Here is a 17,868-nt window from a genome sequence, read left to right as displayed (position 1 = left end):
TGTAGGGGTGGTGGTCCCCAAGTTGTCCCACGGGGCGGTGTCATGTAGGGATGGTGGGTCACAATTTGTCTCACAGGGGTGGTGATCCCCAAGTTGTCCCACAGGGATGGTGTAATGTGGGGGTTGTGGGCCCCAAATTGTCCTGCAGGGATAGTAGTCTCTAAGTTGTTCCATGGGGATGCTGTCCTATGGGAATGTTGGTCCGTCCTGTCTTGTAGGGATGGTGGTCCCCAAGTTGTCTCACGGTGATGGTGGTCCCCAGGTTGTCCTTGTAGGGTTGGTGGTCCCCAAGTTGTCCTGTGGGGATGGTGTCCCATGGGGATGCTGTCCCCAAATCATCCCACAGGGATTCTGGTCCCCCCTATCCCACAGGGCTGCTGTCCCATGGGGATGCTGGAGCCCAAACTGCCCCACGGAGGTGTCAGTCCCCAAACTGCCCCATGGGGACGCCGGTCCCCTCTCTGCTGTGGGAACGCCGATCCCCCACCCACCCCTGGCCCTCCCCAGCTGCCCCAGGCAGGGTGGCCGGCTGCGGGGCTGCAGTGGCCAGCTGCGGGGCTGCAGTGGCCGGCTGCGAGGCTGCAGTGACAAGCTGCGGGGCTGCAGTGACAAGCTGCGGGGCTGCAGTGGCCAGCTGCGAGGCTGCAGTGGCCAGCTGCGGGGCTGCAGTGACAAGCTGCGGGGCTGCAGCGGGTGCCCAGCAGGGGCTCAGCCCGGAGTGCAGCACCTGGGACGTCCCTGGCCCGTGTTTCTGTCCCTCCAGCAGCCCTGCCGTGTGCCCGTCCCGCTGTCCTGCTCGTGTCTCTGTCTGCCGTGTGACACGGGGGACACCCGTCCGTGTTTGAGCCGAGTGTCTGTGCCCTCCTGCTGCTCTCTGTCCCTCCCCACCACGTTGCCTTCAATCCATGCCCATCCATTGCTCCACCCGGGGTAGTGCCAGTCTCCAAAGCCCTTCCATGCTCTCCTTTCCATGCCCGCCTGCTTGTCTCCGCCGGGAGCTCTTCCCTCTGTGCCCTGTCTGCAGCTCTCACCGTGTCTTTGTCTCGTCTCTAGGAGAAGCTCCCCAATGGACCTTTCTCAGGAGGATGGGCTAGGATGGGGCTTTGGATCCTTAGGATGCTGGCAGTGCCCAGGTGTAAGGCTCTCCCCCGGGGAGTGGAGGAGGTTCAAGCAGCCCCTGCGCTGATTTGGATGGGTTACAAGTTGTTCATTTCGGCTCAGTTTGGGTTTTTCCCACCTCTGGAACTGCTATCCTGCTCTTTTAAGCTGATGTTTGATCAGGTTGAGCCTCCTGAAGTGCTTGGCAATCAGAATCCCACGCTGGGGATGTGTTTTATTGGCTTTGTGCTCCTGCTGGAGGCTTTCGAGGCTGCCAGACCCAGCTGCTGGAAAGGAATTTGTCAGGCTCCCAAAATCCCACTCAGAATAATCACAGCTGTTATTTTTAAGCATCCATTTCTCCGTGTTCCTGGTGGGGGAATGGCTGGGAGTCAATTCCCCAAGTTTTCCCTGTGGGAAGGGCTGTGATCCCATGGTGGGGGGGGATTTTTTGCAGCCCTGGCTCCCTGGGCCCTCTTCAAACCTTCCCCTGTGCCTCCTTGAGAGGCTGCAAATTCCCAGATTTCTGGGATGAGCAGGGCATTCACGCTGCTCTGAGCGTCAGCCACGCCTCATTCCCACCGTGTTCCGTGGCAAAAGGCCAGGAGCAGCAGGATGAGGCCCTGGTGCACCTGCCATTCCTCTCTCCACCTCCCTCTCCCGGATTTCAGCTCCCTCCAGCTCCCCTCCCTCCTGCCCAGCACACATCTGCTTCCAGGAGCTGCGTCCTGCTGGGACAGGAGCAAAAAACGGGGGAATGAATCAAAACCAGGGCTCTGTCTGCCAGAACTGGGGCTGCAGAGTGCCTGTGACAGCTCCAGGCAGCCCTGGAGCCCGTCCCCACGAGGTGTGAGCAGATTTTTTTTAGCCCTGTCAGCTCTGGAAAGGAGAAGGAGAAGCTCTGAGCTCCCTGCCTGGGAGCTGTGGGAATGCAGAGCTGGGGAAGGGCTTGGCAGCATTTTAACCCCTCACAAGCACCTGCCCGACAAACCCCGAGCTCTCCTGCCTCTTCCAGCAGCCAGGCCAGGGAGGCAAAGCCAAACAAAACCGTCCAAGCCATCAAAAGAGAAGAAAGTGATTAGAAGAACAATTGGAAAATACATCACACAGCAATTTCTATTTTGCAGCTAGCTGTTAAGAGCTCGCTTGTTTGTTTGTTTGTTTTCAGCTCAGGTCCTCATTCAAAACCAAGTTTTGCAATTTCAATTGGTAAAATAACAATTCTTTATATGCATTCATCATCAAATTTCGTGCTTTGAATCCTTCTGGGTGCTGCAGCTGAGAAAGAAGGGATGGGATGAGGCTGAGCTGGCCAGGAGCGAAGGAAAGAAGGAGGGAAGGTGTCTGTAGCTGCATCTGTCTTTTCCTCTCTCTGCTGTCCTCTCTTTCTCTCTCTCTCTCTTTCCTGTTTTGTCTGTGTCTTGTGTTTTACAGTGTTGCCTGTGTGGAGGAAGGAATTCTGTCCTGGCACCACCCTCCTGCACCTCTGCTGGGAGCTCGCCTGTGCCCCTCCTCCGTGGCCAGGGCCTCTCCTGGCTCCTCTCACTGCTCCCACCTGTCTCTAGCTTGGCCTGAGAGCCCCCAGGATGGAGAGCTTGCCCCGGGGTTTGTCCCATCCCTGGCCCCAAACCCTGCTGCAGTGGAAATTGCTCTTGCCCGGTGCTCGCGGTGCCCTCCAGGCAAAGGAGAGTGGGAGCAGAGGTGGGTGCTGGAGCCCCCCGCTCCTCAGCCAGCCCCCCCGGGCTGCTGCACAACTCTGCACTGCTCCTGGTTGATTTTTCCCTCTCCTTCTGCTCCCAGTTAACCCCCCCAGCTTCCCCAGCTCCTCCTGCCTGGAGCTCTGCCCCAGCTGTGCCGCCCCAGCTGTGCCGCCCCAGCTGTGCCGTGTGTCCTGCCTGTCCCCTGTCCTAGCCCAGGGCTGCGAGCTCCCCAGGGCTCCCAGCTCGCTCTGCCAGGCTCAGAGGAGCAGAATTCCAATTCTGCTCTTCCCTGGGAATATTTCCCAGTGGAATCAGCGTCTCTGTGTGGGGGGGATGGAGTTATGGGACAAAAATGGGAAACAAACACAGGGGCAGCGCCCCAGGGAGCAATTCCTGGTCCTTGGGAAGAGCTCAGAGCTGCAGGGAGGTTGGGGACAGAGCTGGAGTCGTGTCCTTGTGCCTGAAGTTGGGGACAGAGCTGTGTCCTTGTGCCTGAGCTGAAGTTGGGGACAGAGCTGTGTCCTTGTGTCTGAGCTGAAGTTGGGGACAGAGCTGTGTCCTTGTGCCTGAAGTTGGGGACAGAGCTGTGTCCCTGTGCCTGAGCTGAAGTTGGGGACAGAGCTGTGTCCCTGTGCCTGAGCTGGGGACAGAGCTGTGTCCCTGTGCCTGAGCTGAAGTTGGGGACAGAGCTGTGTCCCTGTGCCTGAGCTGAAGTTGGGGACAGAGCTGTGTCCCTGTGCCTGAGCTGAAGTTGGGGACAGAGCTGTGTCCCTGTGCCTGAGCTGAAGTTGGGGACAGAGCTGTGTCCCTGTGCCTGAGCTGGGGACAGAGCTGTGTCCTTGTGCCTGAAGTTGGGGACAGAGCTGTGTCCTTGTGCCTGAGCTGGGGACAGAGCTGTGTCCCTGTGCCTGAGCTGGGGACAGAGCTGTGTCCGTGTGCCTGAGCTGAAGTTGGGGACAGAGCTGTGTCCTTGTGCCTGAGCTGTCCCCTCCCCTGTTCCTTTGCAGACCCTTGGCCCTAGGCTGGGACTAGGTAGGAGGATCCTGATCCAGGCCCCTCCTGGCTGCCTGGCACAGGTGTGCCACAGAGGTGCCACCACTGTGCTGGTGGCAGGGGAGGTGCCCAGGGCCACTGCAGAGGGACCTTCCCCAGCTCTGCCTCCTGCCTGTGCTGTGTCTGCTCTTGCTCCATCTCCTCCAGGCTGCACTGTCTGTCCCCACCTGTGTCCTTGTCCTGTGTCCTTGTCCTTGTCACCGTGGTGTCCTTTCCTTGTCCCAGAGGGTCACTGGGCAGGGCTGGCCCTGTCCCCAGCAGCATGGCCACTCCTTCCTCAGGGTGCTGGGGGGATTCTTGGTTGGAGCTGGGGTGATCCCCTGGGATGTCCCTGCCAGCAGGGAGTGGGACATCCCCCAGGGGAGGTGGCACTGCTGGCCTGGGCATCCACAGGGAATTCCCTTCCCGACCCCGGGCTGAGGGAAGGCCACGGGATGTCCCCATCCTGCCCCACAGCAGCTCCCGGGGAAGAGGAGGCAGGAGGATGGGCTGGGGGGTGAGCAGCGTGGTGGAACCAGGTGTGGAAACCTGCGTGGTCCTCCCCAGGCAGCTCCTCCTGGGAGCCCCGGGAGCTTTTGGGGAGCAGGGTGGATCCCAGGGAAGGGAGGTTTTCATGGAGCAGTGTGATCCTGGTGGTGTGGATCCCAGGGAAAGGAGCTTTTGGGGAGCAGTGTGGATCCCAGAGAAAGGAGCTTTTTGGGGGAGCAGTGTGGATCCCAGGGAAGGGAGGTTTTAGGGGAGCAGTGTGGATCCCAGGGAAGGGAGGTTTTTGGGGTGCAGTGTGGATCCCAGAGAAAGGAAGCTTTTTGGGGAGCAGTGTGATCCTGATGGTGTGGATCCCAGGGAAAGGAGCTTTTTGAGGAGCAGTGTGCATCCCAGGGAAGGGAGGTTTTAGGGGAGCAGTGTGGATCCCAGGGAAGGGAGGTTTTAGGGGAGCAGTGTGGATCCCAGGGAAGGGAGCTCTCCCTGTGGAAGGTTCTGCCAGTGCTGCTCACATGCGCGGGCAGGGGACAAGGTGGCAATGCTGTCCCCATTCCTGCCATCCCTCACCTCTGCCACGCATGGGGGCCGTGCTGAGCCGGGCATGGCGGGCTGGCACGGAGGGCACAGAGCCCAGCAGCTCTGCCCGTTCACCCCGCTCCATGCCAGCGCCCCCGAGCCACCCGCGCCTGTCCCTGTCCCCTCGCAGACCTGGGCGCGCCCAGCCCCTGCCTGAGCGTGGAGTGCTCCTTCGGGGCCACGTGCGTGGTGAAGAACCAGCAGGCCGTGTGCGAGTGCCAGCAGCAGTGCCAGGGCCGCTACGACCCCGTGTGCGGCACCGACCAGCGCACCTACGGCAACCCCTGCGAGCTGCACGCCATGGCCTGCCTGCTGCAGAGGGACATCGGCCTGCGCCACAAGGGGCCCTGCGGTGAGACACGGGGCTGGGGCCTCAAAAGGGACCTTGGGGTCAGGGACAAGGGGCCCTGAAGTGAGATTTGGGCTGGGATTGTGCTGGTGGTGGTGGTGGTGGCTGTGGCCTCAAAAGGGACATTGGGGTCAGGGACAAGGGGTCTTGTGGTGAGATTTGGACTGGGATTGTGCTGGTGGTGGTGGTGGCTGTGTCCTCAAAAGGGACATTGGGGTCAGGGGACAAGGGGCTCTGCAGTGAGACATGGCTGGGGGGTGGCTGTGGCCTCAAAAGGGACATTGGGGTCAGGGATAAGGGGTCTTATGGTGAGATTTGGGCTGGGATTGTGCTGGTGGCGGTGGTGGTGGCTGTGCCCTCAAAAGGGACATCAGGGCTCTGATGTGAGATTTGGGCTGGGATTGTGGTGGTGGTGGCCTCAGAAGGGACCTTGGGGTCAGGGACAAGGGGCCCCATGGTGAGACACGGGGCTGGGGGGTGCCTGTGGCCTCAAAAGGGACATTGGGGTCAGGGACAAGGGGTCTTGTGGTGAGATTTGGGCTGGGATTTTGCTGGTGGTGATGGTGGTGCCTGTGGCCTCAAAAGGGACATTGGGGTCAGGGACAAGAGGCCCTGTGGTGAGACATGGCTGGGGGTGGCTGTGGCTTCAGAAGGGACATTGGGGTCAGGGACAAGAGGCCCTGTGGTGAGACACCAGCCCGGGGTTGAGGGCGGGTGTCTGTGTCCTCAAAAGGGACATCATCAGGGCCCTGATGTGAGATTTGGGCTGGGATTGTGCTGGTGGTGGTGGTGGCCTCAGAAGGGACATTGGGGTCAGGGACAAAGGGCTCTGCAGTGAGACACGGCTGGGGGTGGCTGTGGCCTCAAAAGGGACCTTGGGGTCAGGGACAAGGGGTCTTGTGGTGAGATTTGGGCTGGGATTGTGCTGGTGGCGGTGGTGGTGGCTGTGTCCTCAAAAGGGACATCAGGGTTGAAAAACAAGGGGCCCTGATGAGAGATTTGGGCTGGGATTGTGGTCATGTTGGTTGTGTCCTCAAAGGGAAACCAGGGTCAAGCACAAAGGGCCCTGTGGTGAGATTTGGGCTGGGATTGTGGTCTTGTTGGTTGTGTCCTCAAAGGGACATCATGGTCGGGAACAAGGGACCATATGGTGAGATTTGGGGTTTGTTGTTGTTTTGTTGTTCTTGGTGGCCTGTGTCCTTCTGAGGGACACCAGGGTCAAGCACAAGGGGCCCTGTGGTGACATTTGGGCTGGGGTTGTTGTTTTGGTTTGGTTGTTGTTGTTGGCCTTTGTCCTCAAAAGGGAGCCCAGGGTGGAGGACAAAGGATGTGATGAGATTTGGGCAGGGGGATTATTTTGTGGTTGTTAAAAGAAAAACCTCCAGGCCAGGATAAAAAAACACCAGACTGGGATGAAAACCTCCAGGCCAGGATAAAAACCTCCAGACCAGGATAAAAACCAAGATAAAACCCACCAGTCCAGGATAAAAACCAGGATAAAAACCAGGATAAAAACCACCAGACCTGGATAAAAACTAGGATAAAAACCACCAGACCTGGATAAAAACCAGGATAAAAACTACCAGACCTGGATAAAAACTAGGATAAAAACCACCAGACCTGGATAAAAACCAGGATAAAAACCACCAGGCCAGGATAAAACCCACCAGGCCAAGATAAAAACCAGGATAAAAACCACCAGGTCAGGATAAAAACCAGGATAAAACCCACCAGGCCAGGATAAAAACCAGGATAAAACCCACCAGGCCAAGATAAAAACCAGGATAAAAAACACCAGGTCAGGATAAAAACCAGGATAAAAACCACCAGACCTGGATAAAAACCTCCAGAGCAGAATAAAAACCAGGATAAAACCCACCAGACCTGGATAAAACCCTCCAGAGCAGAATAAAAACCTGGAGGCCAGCAGCAGGAGCCGAGCAGGGGGTTGGTGCCTCCTCCTCCCCCATGCCAAGGCAGCAGCTGCTGTGTGCAAGAGAAAAGCAGGAAAAGCACCTTGGAGCCAAATTCCTGCTGAAATGAGTGGCAGGGAGGGAGGGGAGGTGTTGGGAGGAGAGGATGAATCAGTGAATACCCAGGAGTCAGGGGATGTGCTTGCTGCTGTCTCCTGCGAGGACGGGGAGCTGCTTGGAGAGGGTTTTTTGTACAAAAAATCAAGGTTTTTCTGTGCTCCCAGAAAAAAAAACTAATATGAACCTTAATGGGAAGCTCAGAACTACACAGGAAAGCAGCACGGAATCTGAAAATTAGAAAAGATAAAACCTGAGGCATCGTTGCAGAACCTGAAAAATAGAAGAGCCAAAACCTGAGGCATCATTGCAGAATCTGAAAAATAGAAAAGCCAAAACCTGAGGCATCATTTCACCTCTTTAGAGGCTCAACAAGGCCTTTACCTTGTCGAGTCTCTATTTTAAATATTTCCTAATAATAAGGAAAAATATAATAATATTATATTAATAGGAAAATATAAATATATAAAAATATAATAATATTTCCTAATTATATATCCTAATAATAGGTATTTAATAACAGACAAGTGGGGAGGTTGTCAGTCAGTCTGTGCCTTCCTCATCCCTGGAAGCGCCCAGGTTGAAGAGCCCTCAAAAACGAGCTTTACCTCCAACCCAGACAATTTATATATAAATATAATAAAATATAATAATATAAAAATAAAATATAATAATATTTCCTAATGATATGTATTTAATAAGAGATAAGTGGGAAGGTTGTCAGTCAATCTGTGCCCTCCTCATCCCTGTAAGCGCCCCGGTTGAAGAGCCCTCCAAAACGAGCTTTGCCTCCAACCCAGACAACTTATATATAAAATATATTCATATTTCCTAACAATACCTAATAATAAATATATAAAAATATAATAATAATACCTAATAACATGTATTTAATAAGAGATAAGTGGGGAGATTATCAGTCAGTCTGTGCCCGCCTCACCCCTGTAAGTGCCCCGGTTGAAGAGCCCTCCAAAACGAGCTTTGCCTCCAGCCCAGACCACTTATATGTAAATATTATAATAATATAATAATATATAATAAAATTTCCTAATAATACCTAATAATATGTATTTAATAAGAAATAAGTGGGAAGGTTTCCAGTCAATCTGTGCCCGCCTCACCCCTGTAAGCGCCCCAGTTGAAGAGCCCTCCAAAACGAGCTTTGCCTCCAGCCCAGACCACTTATATGTAAATATTATAATATAATATAATGTAATATAATATAATAATACAATATAATACTATTTCCTAATAATATGTATTTAATAAGAGATAAATGGGGAGGTTATCAGTCAATCTGTGCCCGCCTCACCCCTGTAAGCGCCCTGGTTGAGGAGCCCTCAAAAACGAGCTTTACCTCCAACCCAGACAATTTATATATAAATATAATAATATAATATAATATAATAATATATAATAATATTTCCTAATTATACCTAATAATATGTATTTAATAAGAGATAAGTGGGGAGGTTATCAGTCAGTCTGTGCCCACCTCACCCCTGTAAGCGCCCCGCTTGAAGAGCCCTCCAAAACGAGCTTTCCCTCAGCCCGTCCCACCCTCCAGCGACCCAGCAGTGCCTGAGCCCTGCCCTGACTCAGACCCTGCCCTGCCCTGCCCAGAGCGCTGCGGGAAGTGCCAGTTCGGTGCCATCTGCGAGGCGGAGAGCGGGCGCTGCGTGTGCCCCACCGAGTGCGTGCCCTCGGCGCAGCCCGTCTGCGGCACCGACGGCAACACCTACGGCAGCGAGTGCGAGCTGCACGTCCGAGCCTGCACCCAGCAGAAGAACATCCTGGTGGCTGCCCAGGGCCCCTGCAGTGAGTGCCACCGCGTGCCCTCCATGCCCTCTGTGCCCCCCTTGGCACCGGTGCCCGCCCCGCGGTGCTTGTGCCGCGCTCGCCCTGCCTGAGTGATTTTCCCTTTTACCTGGGGGGTGATTGGGTGTTTCCAGCAGCTTTGGTTTGGTTTCCCCCTCGCTGGAAGTGCCCCCCGTGTTGTTTGTCTGAGCCAAGCAGAGAAATTGGATTAATGTCCATGGGGCCGGGGCAGGAATTAGGCTAAAAATGTGTTAACAGGCGGCAGCAGAAGTGAGAGCAGGGCTGTGTGTGATCCTCTCCCTCCCCTCCATCCCCTGGGGTCAGTTCCTCTTTGTTCCTGCTTTCCTCCCCACTCCCCAGCCCGGGGAGCTGTCTGGGCTAATTTCTTAATGAATTAAAAGCCCTGCTCGGCTCCTTCATGATTACAAAAGCTGCAGTGATGATTTGAGCCTCAATAAAACCTGTCCAGCTGGGCTGAGATTCCCCGAGAATTTGGGGGAGAATTTGGGGGAGGACGGCTGAGGGCGGCAGCTGCCTCCTGGTATCAATAATGAAACGAGATTTTTTTCCTCCAGAAAGAGCTGCTGGCAATCCAGAATACTCAGGGTGGGCACCCAGTTTGCCCAGATTAAATAAGGAACGAAAATAACAAATTAATAACGAATTTGTAATGGTGGTGCCACCAGCTCTGTGACAAAACCCTGGCGGCCACGGGAGCCACTCGGGGTGGCTGATGTGTCCCTCCCTGTGCCCCAGGGTCATGTGGCAGCTCGGTGTGCTCCTTTGGTAGCCGCTGTGTGGGTGGGCAGTGCCTGTGCCCGCGCTGCGAGCGCCAGCCCCCGGCCCCCGTGTGCGGCACCGACGGCGTCACCTACGACAGCCCCTGCCAGCTGCAGGTGGCCTCGTGCCAGCTGCAGAAGAGCATCGAGGTGGCCAGGATGGGACCCTGTGAGGACGGTAGGTTGGTCCTGCTTCTCCGTGGGGTGGGGGGAAAGGGGGGAAGGAGCGAGGGGAGGTTCTCTTGCTGTGCCCTGTGAGACCCCAAACCCCTCAGAGCAGTGGGTCCTGTGCCAGCCACGCTTCCCTCACTGTCCCTCTGTGCCCTGTGAGACCCCAAAAACCCCTCAGAGCATGCCCTCTGTGCCCTGTGAGACCCCAAAAACCCCTCAGAGCATGCCCTCTGTGCCCTGTGAGACCCCAAACCCCTCAGAGCAGCGGGTTCTGTGCCAGCCACGCTTCCCTCACTGTTCCTCTGTGCCCTGTGAGACCCCAAAAACCCCCAAAATAGCAGGTCCTGTGCCAGCCACGCTTCCCTCACTGTCCCTCTGTGCCCTGTGAGACCCCAAACCCCTCAGAGCAGTGGGTCCTGTGCCAGCCACGCTTCCCTCACTGTCCCTCTGTGCCCTGTGAGACCCCAAAAACCCCTCAGAGCAGCGGGTTCTGTGCCAGCCACACTTCCCTCACTGTTCCTCTGTGCCCTGTGAGACCCCAAACCCCTCAGAGCATGCCCTCTGTGCCCTGTGAGACCCCAAACCCCTCAGAGCAGCGGGTTCTGTGCCAGCCACGCTTCCCTCACTGTTCCTCTGTGCCCTGTGAGACCCCAAAAACCCCCAAAATAGCAGGTCCTGTGCCAGCCACGCTTCCCTCACTGTCCCTCTGTGCCCTGTGAGACCCCAAACCCCTCAGAGCAGTGGGTCCTGTGCCAGCCACGCTTCCCTCACTGTCTCTCTGTGCCCTGTGAGACCCCAAAAACCCCTCAGAGCATGCCCTCTGTGCCCTGTGAGATCCCAAACCCCTCAGAGCAATGGGTCCTGTGCCAGCCACGCTTTTCTGGTGCCACTCTGTGCCCTGTGAGACCCCAGACCCCTCAGAGCATTGAGTCCTGCACCAGCCATGCTTTCCTCACTGTCCCTCTGTGCCCTGTGAGACCCCAAAACAGCAGGTCCTGTGCCAACCATGCTTCTCTGGTGCCCCTCCTGCCCTGTGAGACACCTCTGTGCCCTCTGAGACCCCAGTCCTGTGCCAGCCCCCTTCTAATTCCAGCCCCCGTTCTGCTATCCCGTTTTTTTCCAATTCTATCCAAACTATTTTGGGCACTGCCAGGGATCCAGGGGCAGCCACAGCTTCTCTGGGCACCCTGTGCCAGGGCCTGCCCGCCCTCACAGAGAGGAATTTTTTCCCCATATCCCACCTAAATTTCTTGGGTTTCAGCTGGAATCCATTCCCCCTTGTCCTGCCTCTGCATCCTGTGTAAATTTTCCCTTTTTTTCCCCTATTTCCCACCTAAATTTTTCAGTTTTCAGTTTGCAGCCAATCTCCTTTGTCCTGTCTCTGCATCCTGTTTAAATTTTCCCCTTTTTTCCCCCTATATTCCACCTAAATTTTTCAGTTTTCAGTTTGAAGCCATTCCCCCTTGTCCTGTCTTTGTATTCTGTGTAAATTTTCCCCTTTTTTTCCCGTCTATCCCACCTAAATTTCCTGGTTTTCAGTTTGAAGCCATTCCCCCTTGTCCTGCCTCTGCATCCAATGTAAATTTTCCCTCTCCAGTGCCATCCCTGGCCCCTGGCAGGGGTTTGGGACTGGATGATTTTTAAGTTCCCTTCCAACCCATCCCATCCCATCCCACGGCTCTGTTCCCTCAGCAGAGCTCCGGGGAAGGTTTTGGGGTCGGCTCTGCCTTTCTTGGTGAGCCTAAAAATAAAGAACCTGCCGAGTTTTCCCACTCAGGGGAAAGCTGTGGGCTCCTGCTGGCACAGGGAGGGAGCTGAGGTTGCCTGGCACCCGGCAGAGGCAGAGGGGAAGGGCAGAGCAGGGTGTTTGATCACAGCCCTGCTCGGGGGATTTCAGGTTGCTGTCCCTCCGCAGGCAGAGCCTGAATAATTCTGTGTGTGATGCCAGAGCCCAGCCTTTGATCACAGCATAAAAAGGGCCAGGTTCCCCTTCCCCCATCCCTTTTCCCCTTCCAGCAGCCTTTGAAATCAGCCACATCTCTGCTGCTGCTGCTGCTGCTGCAGCTCATCCTGCACAGCTCCAGGGCCTTCAGTCCTCCCCCAGCCCCAAATCCCAGCCCCAAATCCCAGCCCTCCCCCCGCTCCACGTCACCCACAAGCTGCCTGTGCACACTTTGGGGTGTTAAATTGGGATTTTGGGTCCTGCACAACTGGGATTTAGGTTCCTGTATAACTGGGATTTAGATTTCCGTCTGTTTGGGATTTTGGTTTCCATCTGGGATTTTGGTTCCTGTTTATTTGGGATTTTTGTTCCTATCTGTTTGGGATTTTAGTTTCTGAATAACTGGGATTTAGGTTCCTGTATAACTGGGAATTTGGTTCCTGTTTATTTGGGATTTTTGTTCCTGTCTATTTGGGATTTAGGTTCCTGAATAACTGGGATTCAGGTTCCTGTATAACTGGGATTTTGGCTCCTGTTTATTTAGGATTTTGGGTCCTGCACAGTTGGGATTTGGGTTCCTGGACCAAAGCATGGAGTGGAACTGTCACCAAAGCGGGTGGCAGCTGGCCCTGCTGGCAGCTGGGTGACATGGGGCTCCTGGTTTGGCTCCTGTGGGGGAGGAGGAGCTGGAGCCCCTCTGCAGTGGGATTGCCCATCCCCCTCTGTGTGGGGCAGGATTTTGGGGCTGAAAGGTGAAATCTGGGGTTTGGAGCTGTGCAGCTCTGGGCGTGTCCCCAAACCAGGACCGGGCTTTGTCCCCATCCCCTGAAATGTCACCGTGGCCATCCTTGTGGGAATGTGCCCTCTGTTGATGGAGTGACCAAATTATTCTTTGTCTGCTTAAAAAGGCAAAAAGCCCAGAAGTTTCTCTCCTCAGTTTGGTAAAAAAACACCTCATAGGACCTTTGAGGTCACCTCAGACCTGGGGCTGCCAGATTGGACAGAGGCCAAGAGGTGCCACCTAAGTAATTCACTAATAAAAGAAAAGAACAAAGGAAATAATCATTTTTGTGGGCTGTTTTAGCAAGAGGAAGAACCTCTTACCCGTAATTTACAGAGAAAAGCAGAGTTTTCTCCGTAAAAGCTTTGCTATTTTACCTTTTATTAAACCTTTTTCTATTTCCAACCTCCAAATCCATCCTCCTAATTTCATACCAAGTAGCAGAACTATCTCAGTTGTAACGAGCTCCTCCTGGAGCTCATCCAGCCAAGAGCACAACCCTTGTGTCGCTGTCCCCAGAGTGTGGCTCGGGGGGCTCTGGCTCGGGCGACGGCAGCGAGTGCGAGCAGGAGCGGTGCCGGCAGTTCGGGGGCTGGTGGGACGAGGACGCCGAGGACGAGCCCTGCGTGTGCGACTTCACCTGCGCGGCCGTGCCCCGCGGCCCGGTGAGCCCTGCCCCCTGCGCCCCCTCCCCGGTGGGCACGGCCGTGCCGCGGGCTGCCCTGAGCCGTGCCCTCGCCCCGCTGCTGGCAGGTGTGTGGCTCTGACGGCGTCACCTACGGCAGCGAGTGCGAGCTGAAGAAGACGCGGTGTGAGAAACGCCAGGAGCTCTTTGTCACCGGCCAGGGAGCCTGCAGGGGTGAGTCCCCGGGAGGCCACGCCCACTCTGGGTGTGTCCCGTGAGACCACGCCCACTCTGGGTGTGTCCCTGGGGAGGCCACGCCCCCTCTGTGTGTGTCCCTGGGGAGGCCACGCCCCCCTCTGGGTGTGTCATTGGGGAGGCCACGCCCCCTCTGGGTGTGTCACTGGGTTGTCCCCTGATGAGGCCACTCCCCATCTGGTGTGTCCCTGGGTGTGTCCTCTGGGGAGGCCACGCCCCCTCTGGGTGTGTCACTGGGTTGTCCCCTGATGAGGCCACTCCCCATCTGGTGTGTCCCTGGGTGTGTCCTCTGGGGAGGCCACTCCCCCCTCTGGGTGTGTCACCTGATGAGGCCACTCCCCCCTCTGGGTGTGTCCCTGGGTGTGTCCCTGGGGAGGCCACTCCCCCCTCTGGGTGTGTCCCTGGGTGTGTCCCTGGGGAGGCCACTCCCCCTCTGGGTGTGTCCCTGGGTGTGTCCCCTGGGTGTGTCCCCTGATGAGGCCACTCCCCCTCTGGGTGTGTCCCCTGGGTGTGTCCCCTGATGAGGCCACTCCCCCTCTGGGTGTGTCCCTGGGTGTGTCCCTGGGTGTGTCCCCTGAGGAGGCCACGCCCCCTCTGGGTGTGTCCCTGGGTGTGTCCCCTGGGGAGGCCACTCCCCCCCTGGGTGTGTCCCTGGGTGTGTCCCCTGAGGAGGCCACTCCCCCTCTGGGTGTGTCCCTGGGTGTGTCCCTGGGTGTGTCCCTGGGTGTGTCCCCTGAGGAGGCCACGCCCCCTCTGGGTGTGTCCCTGGGTGTGTCCCTGGGTGTGTCCCCTGGGGAGGCCACTCCCCCTGCTGGCAGTGTCCCCAGCCGTGTCCCTGGTGTCCTTTCCCTGGGAATGAGCAGGAATTGCTCTCAGGGGCCGCACCCCTGTCCCTGTGCTCTGCCGTCCCCTGTCCCCTGGCCGGCTCCCAGCGCCTCCAGGAGGGTTTGTGGCAGTGCTGCCACATCCCGGGTGCCAAGGTGACTTTGTGTCCCCGTGTCCCCCCGCAGGCCTGGCCACCAGCCCGCCGCCGCTGCTGGTGGTGCACTGCAGCCAGACCGTCTACGGCTGCTGCCCCGACAACGTCACCCTGGCGCTGGGCGTGGGAGCAGCCGGCTGTCCCAGTGAGTGCCACCTCTGGGGACACCAGGGGACCCGCGGGGGGGCAGCTGGAGGGGGGAGTTGGGGTCCTGTCCCCGGGAGATGAAGCTGGACGCTCCCCAGCTGATGGATCCTGGGATATTCAAGCTGGAAAAGCCCTCCTGAGTTGCAGCTCTGTCGCCGCAGAGTCCTGTCCCCAAGTGCCACGTGCACGGGGTTTTGAGCATTTCCAGGGGTGGTGATTCCATCGCTTCCCTGGGCAGCCCATTCCAAACCTGACCACTCTTCCAGGGAGCAAATCTTCCCAAATCTCCAACCTGACCCTCCCCTGGCGCAGCTTTTCCTCTGCTCCTGTCCCCTGGGAGAAGGGACTGACCCCTCCTGCCCCACTGCTGCTGATCCTCCCGTCCTTCCAAAATCCCCGAGCCAGCTCCCAGGCCTCGATCCCTTGGGAATGCAGGAGGGCAGGGGGCTGGAGGGGACACTTTGGATGTCCCCAGAGGCGCCTCCAGGGCCTTGGTGCCTTCACCCCATTGCTGGGCTCGGGGACTTCCACCTGCCTGAGGGACAGGAATATTCCATGGGGGGAAATTGTCACCTGGGGACCTTCCAGAGGCCCGGTGACAGCTGGGTGACCCCCTGTGCAGGGAGCTGAGCTGGCCTGGGGCTCATTAATATTTATTCACTAATTATCCGAGCCAGCAGGAGCCTTTTGAAAGGCTCTCAACAGCTGAGGCTGTGGCTGCCTGATGGGGGGAACATCAGCCCGTGGAGACACAACTCGGGGGGGTAATGCTGAGCAGGGAGTGCTGGAAAATGGGGAAAACAGCTGGATAATGGGGGGGAAACAGCTGGATAATGGGGGGAAAACAGCTGGATAATGGGGGGAAATACAGCTGGATAATGGGGGGGAAACAGCTGGATAATGGAGGGAAAAACAGGTGGATAATGGAGGGAAAAACAGCTGGATATAGGGGGAAAAACCAGCTGGATAATGGGGGAAAAAACATCCGGATATAGGGGGAAAAACAGCTGGATAATGGGGGAAAAAACATCCGGATATAGGGGGAAAAACAGCTGGATAATGGGGAAAAAAAACCAGCTGGATAATGGGGGAAAGCAGACGGATAATGGGAAACACAGCTAGAAGATGGGAAAGGCTGCAGGAGCTGCGGGGGTGTTGCCCAGGGGTTGCTCCAGGGGACAGGAGCGTTTCCATTGTTCTGGCAGCGATGGTTTTGGATTTTCTGATGGAAATCCTGCCCCACCATCCATGGACGCAGATGCCACCAGTGTGTATCCCACGAATGTCCCATCCATGTCCCACCTGTGTCCCACCCGTGTCCCACATGTGTCCCTCACCACTCCAGGAGCAGCTTGAACCCCTGGCCAGGTTTATCCATGGACATTCCCTTTCCCTGCCCCTGGGATGTCCTCACCCCCTCCTGCAGCTCCCCAGGTGCCCCTTTGTGCCCCTTTGTGCCCCTTTGTGCCCCTTCCTGTCCCTTTCTGTCCCTTTCTGTCCCTTTCTGTCCCTTTCTGTCCCTTTCTGTCCCTTTCTGTCCCTTTCTGTCCCTTCCTGTCCCTTTCTGTCCCTTTGTGCCCCTTCCTGTCCCTTCCTGTCCCTTTCTGTCCCTTTCCCACTGGGACAAGGACAGCGTCTGGCTGTCTGTCTATCTTTGGCTGCCTTCCCTCCATCAAGCTGCTGCTTAATGAATTAATAATCACCCTCTAATAGCTTCCTTCCCCTTTGATGCTAATGAGAGACGAGCTCTTGCTGACAGCGCCTTCAGCCCGGGGGCTGGTGGAGGAGGGTGGCACAGGGTGGCACGGGTGACACGGGTGTCCCCTGCTGTCCCTGCCCTCAGGCACGTGCCAGTGCAACCCGTACGGCTCCTACGGTGGCTCCTGTGACCCGGGCACGGGCCAGTGCTCCTGCAAGCCCGGCGTGGGCGGCCTCAAGTGCGACCGCTGCGAGCCCGGCTTCTGGAACTTCCGCGGCATCGTCACCGACGGCCGGAGCGGCTGCACGCGTGAGTGACCCCGACAGGCAGGGGACAGTGACCAGGGTGCCACCCAGCAGTGACCGCCACAGGGAGGGGACAGTGCCCGGGGGACAGGGGTGCCACCCAGCAGTGACCGCCACGGGGAGGGGACAGTGCCCGGAGTGACCACCACGGGGAGGGGACAGTGCCCCGGGGACAGGGGTGTCAGCCAGCAGTGACAGAGAGAGAGGGGACACCCCCTGAGTGACCGCCACAGGGAGAGGACAGTGCCCGGGGTGCCACCCAGCAGTGACAGTGAGAGAGGGGACAGTGCCCGAGGGGGACAGGGATGGGGTATCCCTGAGGGACAATGAGGGGACACTGCCCATGGGTGGGACACTTCCCTGAGTGACACGGATGGCACATCACCACCCCCATTCCCACATGGTGCCAGGCCCCCCTTTCCCACCCTATAACTGCATTTCCCCATTCCCACCCCATATCTGTGTTCTTCCCCCTTCCCCACCCCATAACTGTGTTCTTTCCCTATTACCACCCCATAACTCTGTTATTCCCCCGTTCCCACGCTGTGACTGTGTTCCTGCCCTGTTCCCACCCCATAACTCTGTTTTTTCCCCCATCCCCACCCCATAACTCTGTTATTCCCCCATCCCCACCCTATAACTCTGTTATTCCCCCATCCCCACCCCATGGCTATGTTCTTGCCCCATCCCCACCACATAACTCTGTTATTCCCCCATCCCCACCCCATAACTGCGTTATTCCCCCATCCCCACCCCATAACTGTGTTCTTTCCCTGTCCCCACCCCATAACTCTGTTATTCCCCCTTCCCCACCCCATAACTCTGTTATTCCCCCGTTCCCACCCCGTGACCGTTCCCGCCCCGTTCCCCCATGACCCGTGTCCCGTTGGCAGCGTGCCACTGTGACCCCGTGGGCTCGGTGCGGGATGACTGCGAGCAGATGTCGGGGCTGTGCTCCTGCAGGACGGGCATCACGGGCATGAAGTGCACCCAGTGCCCCGACGGCAGCACGCTGGGCACCGCGGGCTGCCACAAGGGTGAGGGGCCGCTGCTTGCCTGGCCTTGGGGCCTGCTTGTT

At 57.1% G+C, this 17,868-nt stretch overlaps 1 protein-coding gene across 1 annotated transcript in view; it reads left to right on the top strand.

Annotated features, from left to right (window-relative positions):
- Window positions 1-17,868, top strand: part of AGRN (agrin) — a 61,561-nt gene that overhangs the window by 12,884 nt on the left and 30,809 nt on the right. Inside the window, 8 exon segments of the mRNA XM_064397455.1 lie at window positions 5,041-5,262; window positions 8,913-9,107; window positions 9,864-10,064; window positions 13,300-13,445; window positions 13,534-13,639; window positions 14,671-14,784; window positions 16,630-16,794; window positions 17,684-17,827. Of these exon segments, the coding sequence (XP_064253525.1) occupies window positions 5,041-5,262; window positions 8,913-9,107; window positions 9,864-10,064; window positions 13,300-13,445; window positions 13,534-13,639; window positions 14,671-14,784; window positions 16,630-16,794; window positions 17,684-17,827 (1,293 nt within the window).

The sequence above is a fragment of the Passer domesticus genome, chromosome 22 (assembly GCF_036417665.1).
Source record: "Passer domesticus isolate bPasDom1 chromosome 22, bPasDom1.hap1, whole genome shotgun sequence".
NCBI lineage: Eukaryota > Metazoa > Chordata > Aves > Passeriformes > Passeridae > Passer > Passer domesticus.
The sequence above is the reverse complement of the archived record's forward strand: the minus strand, read 5'-3'. Positions and strand labels throughout refer to the sequence as shown.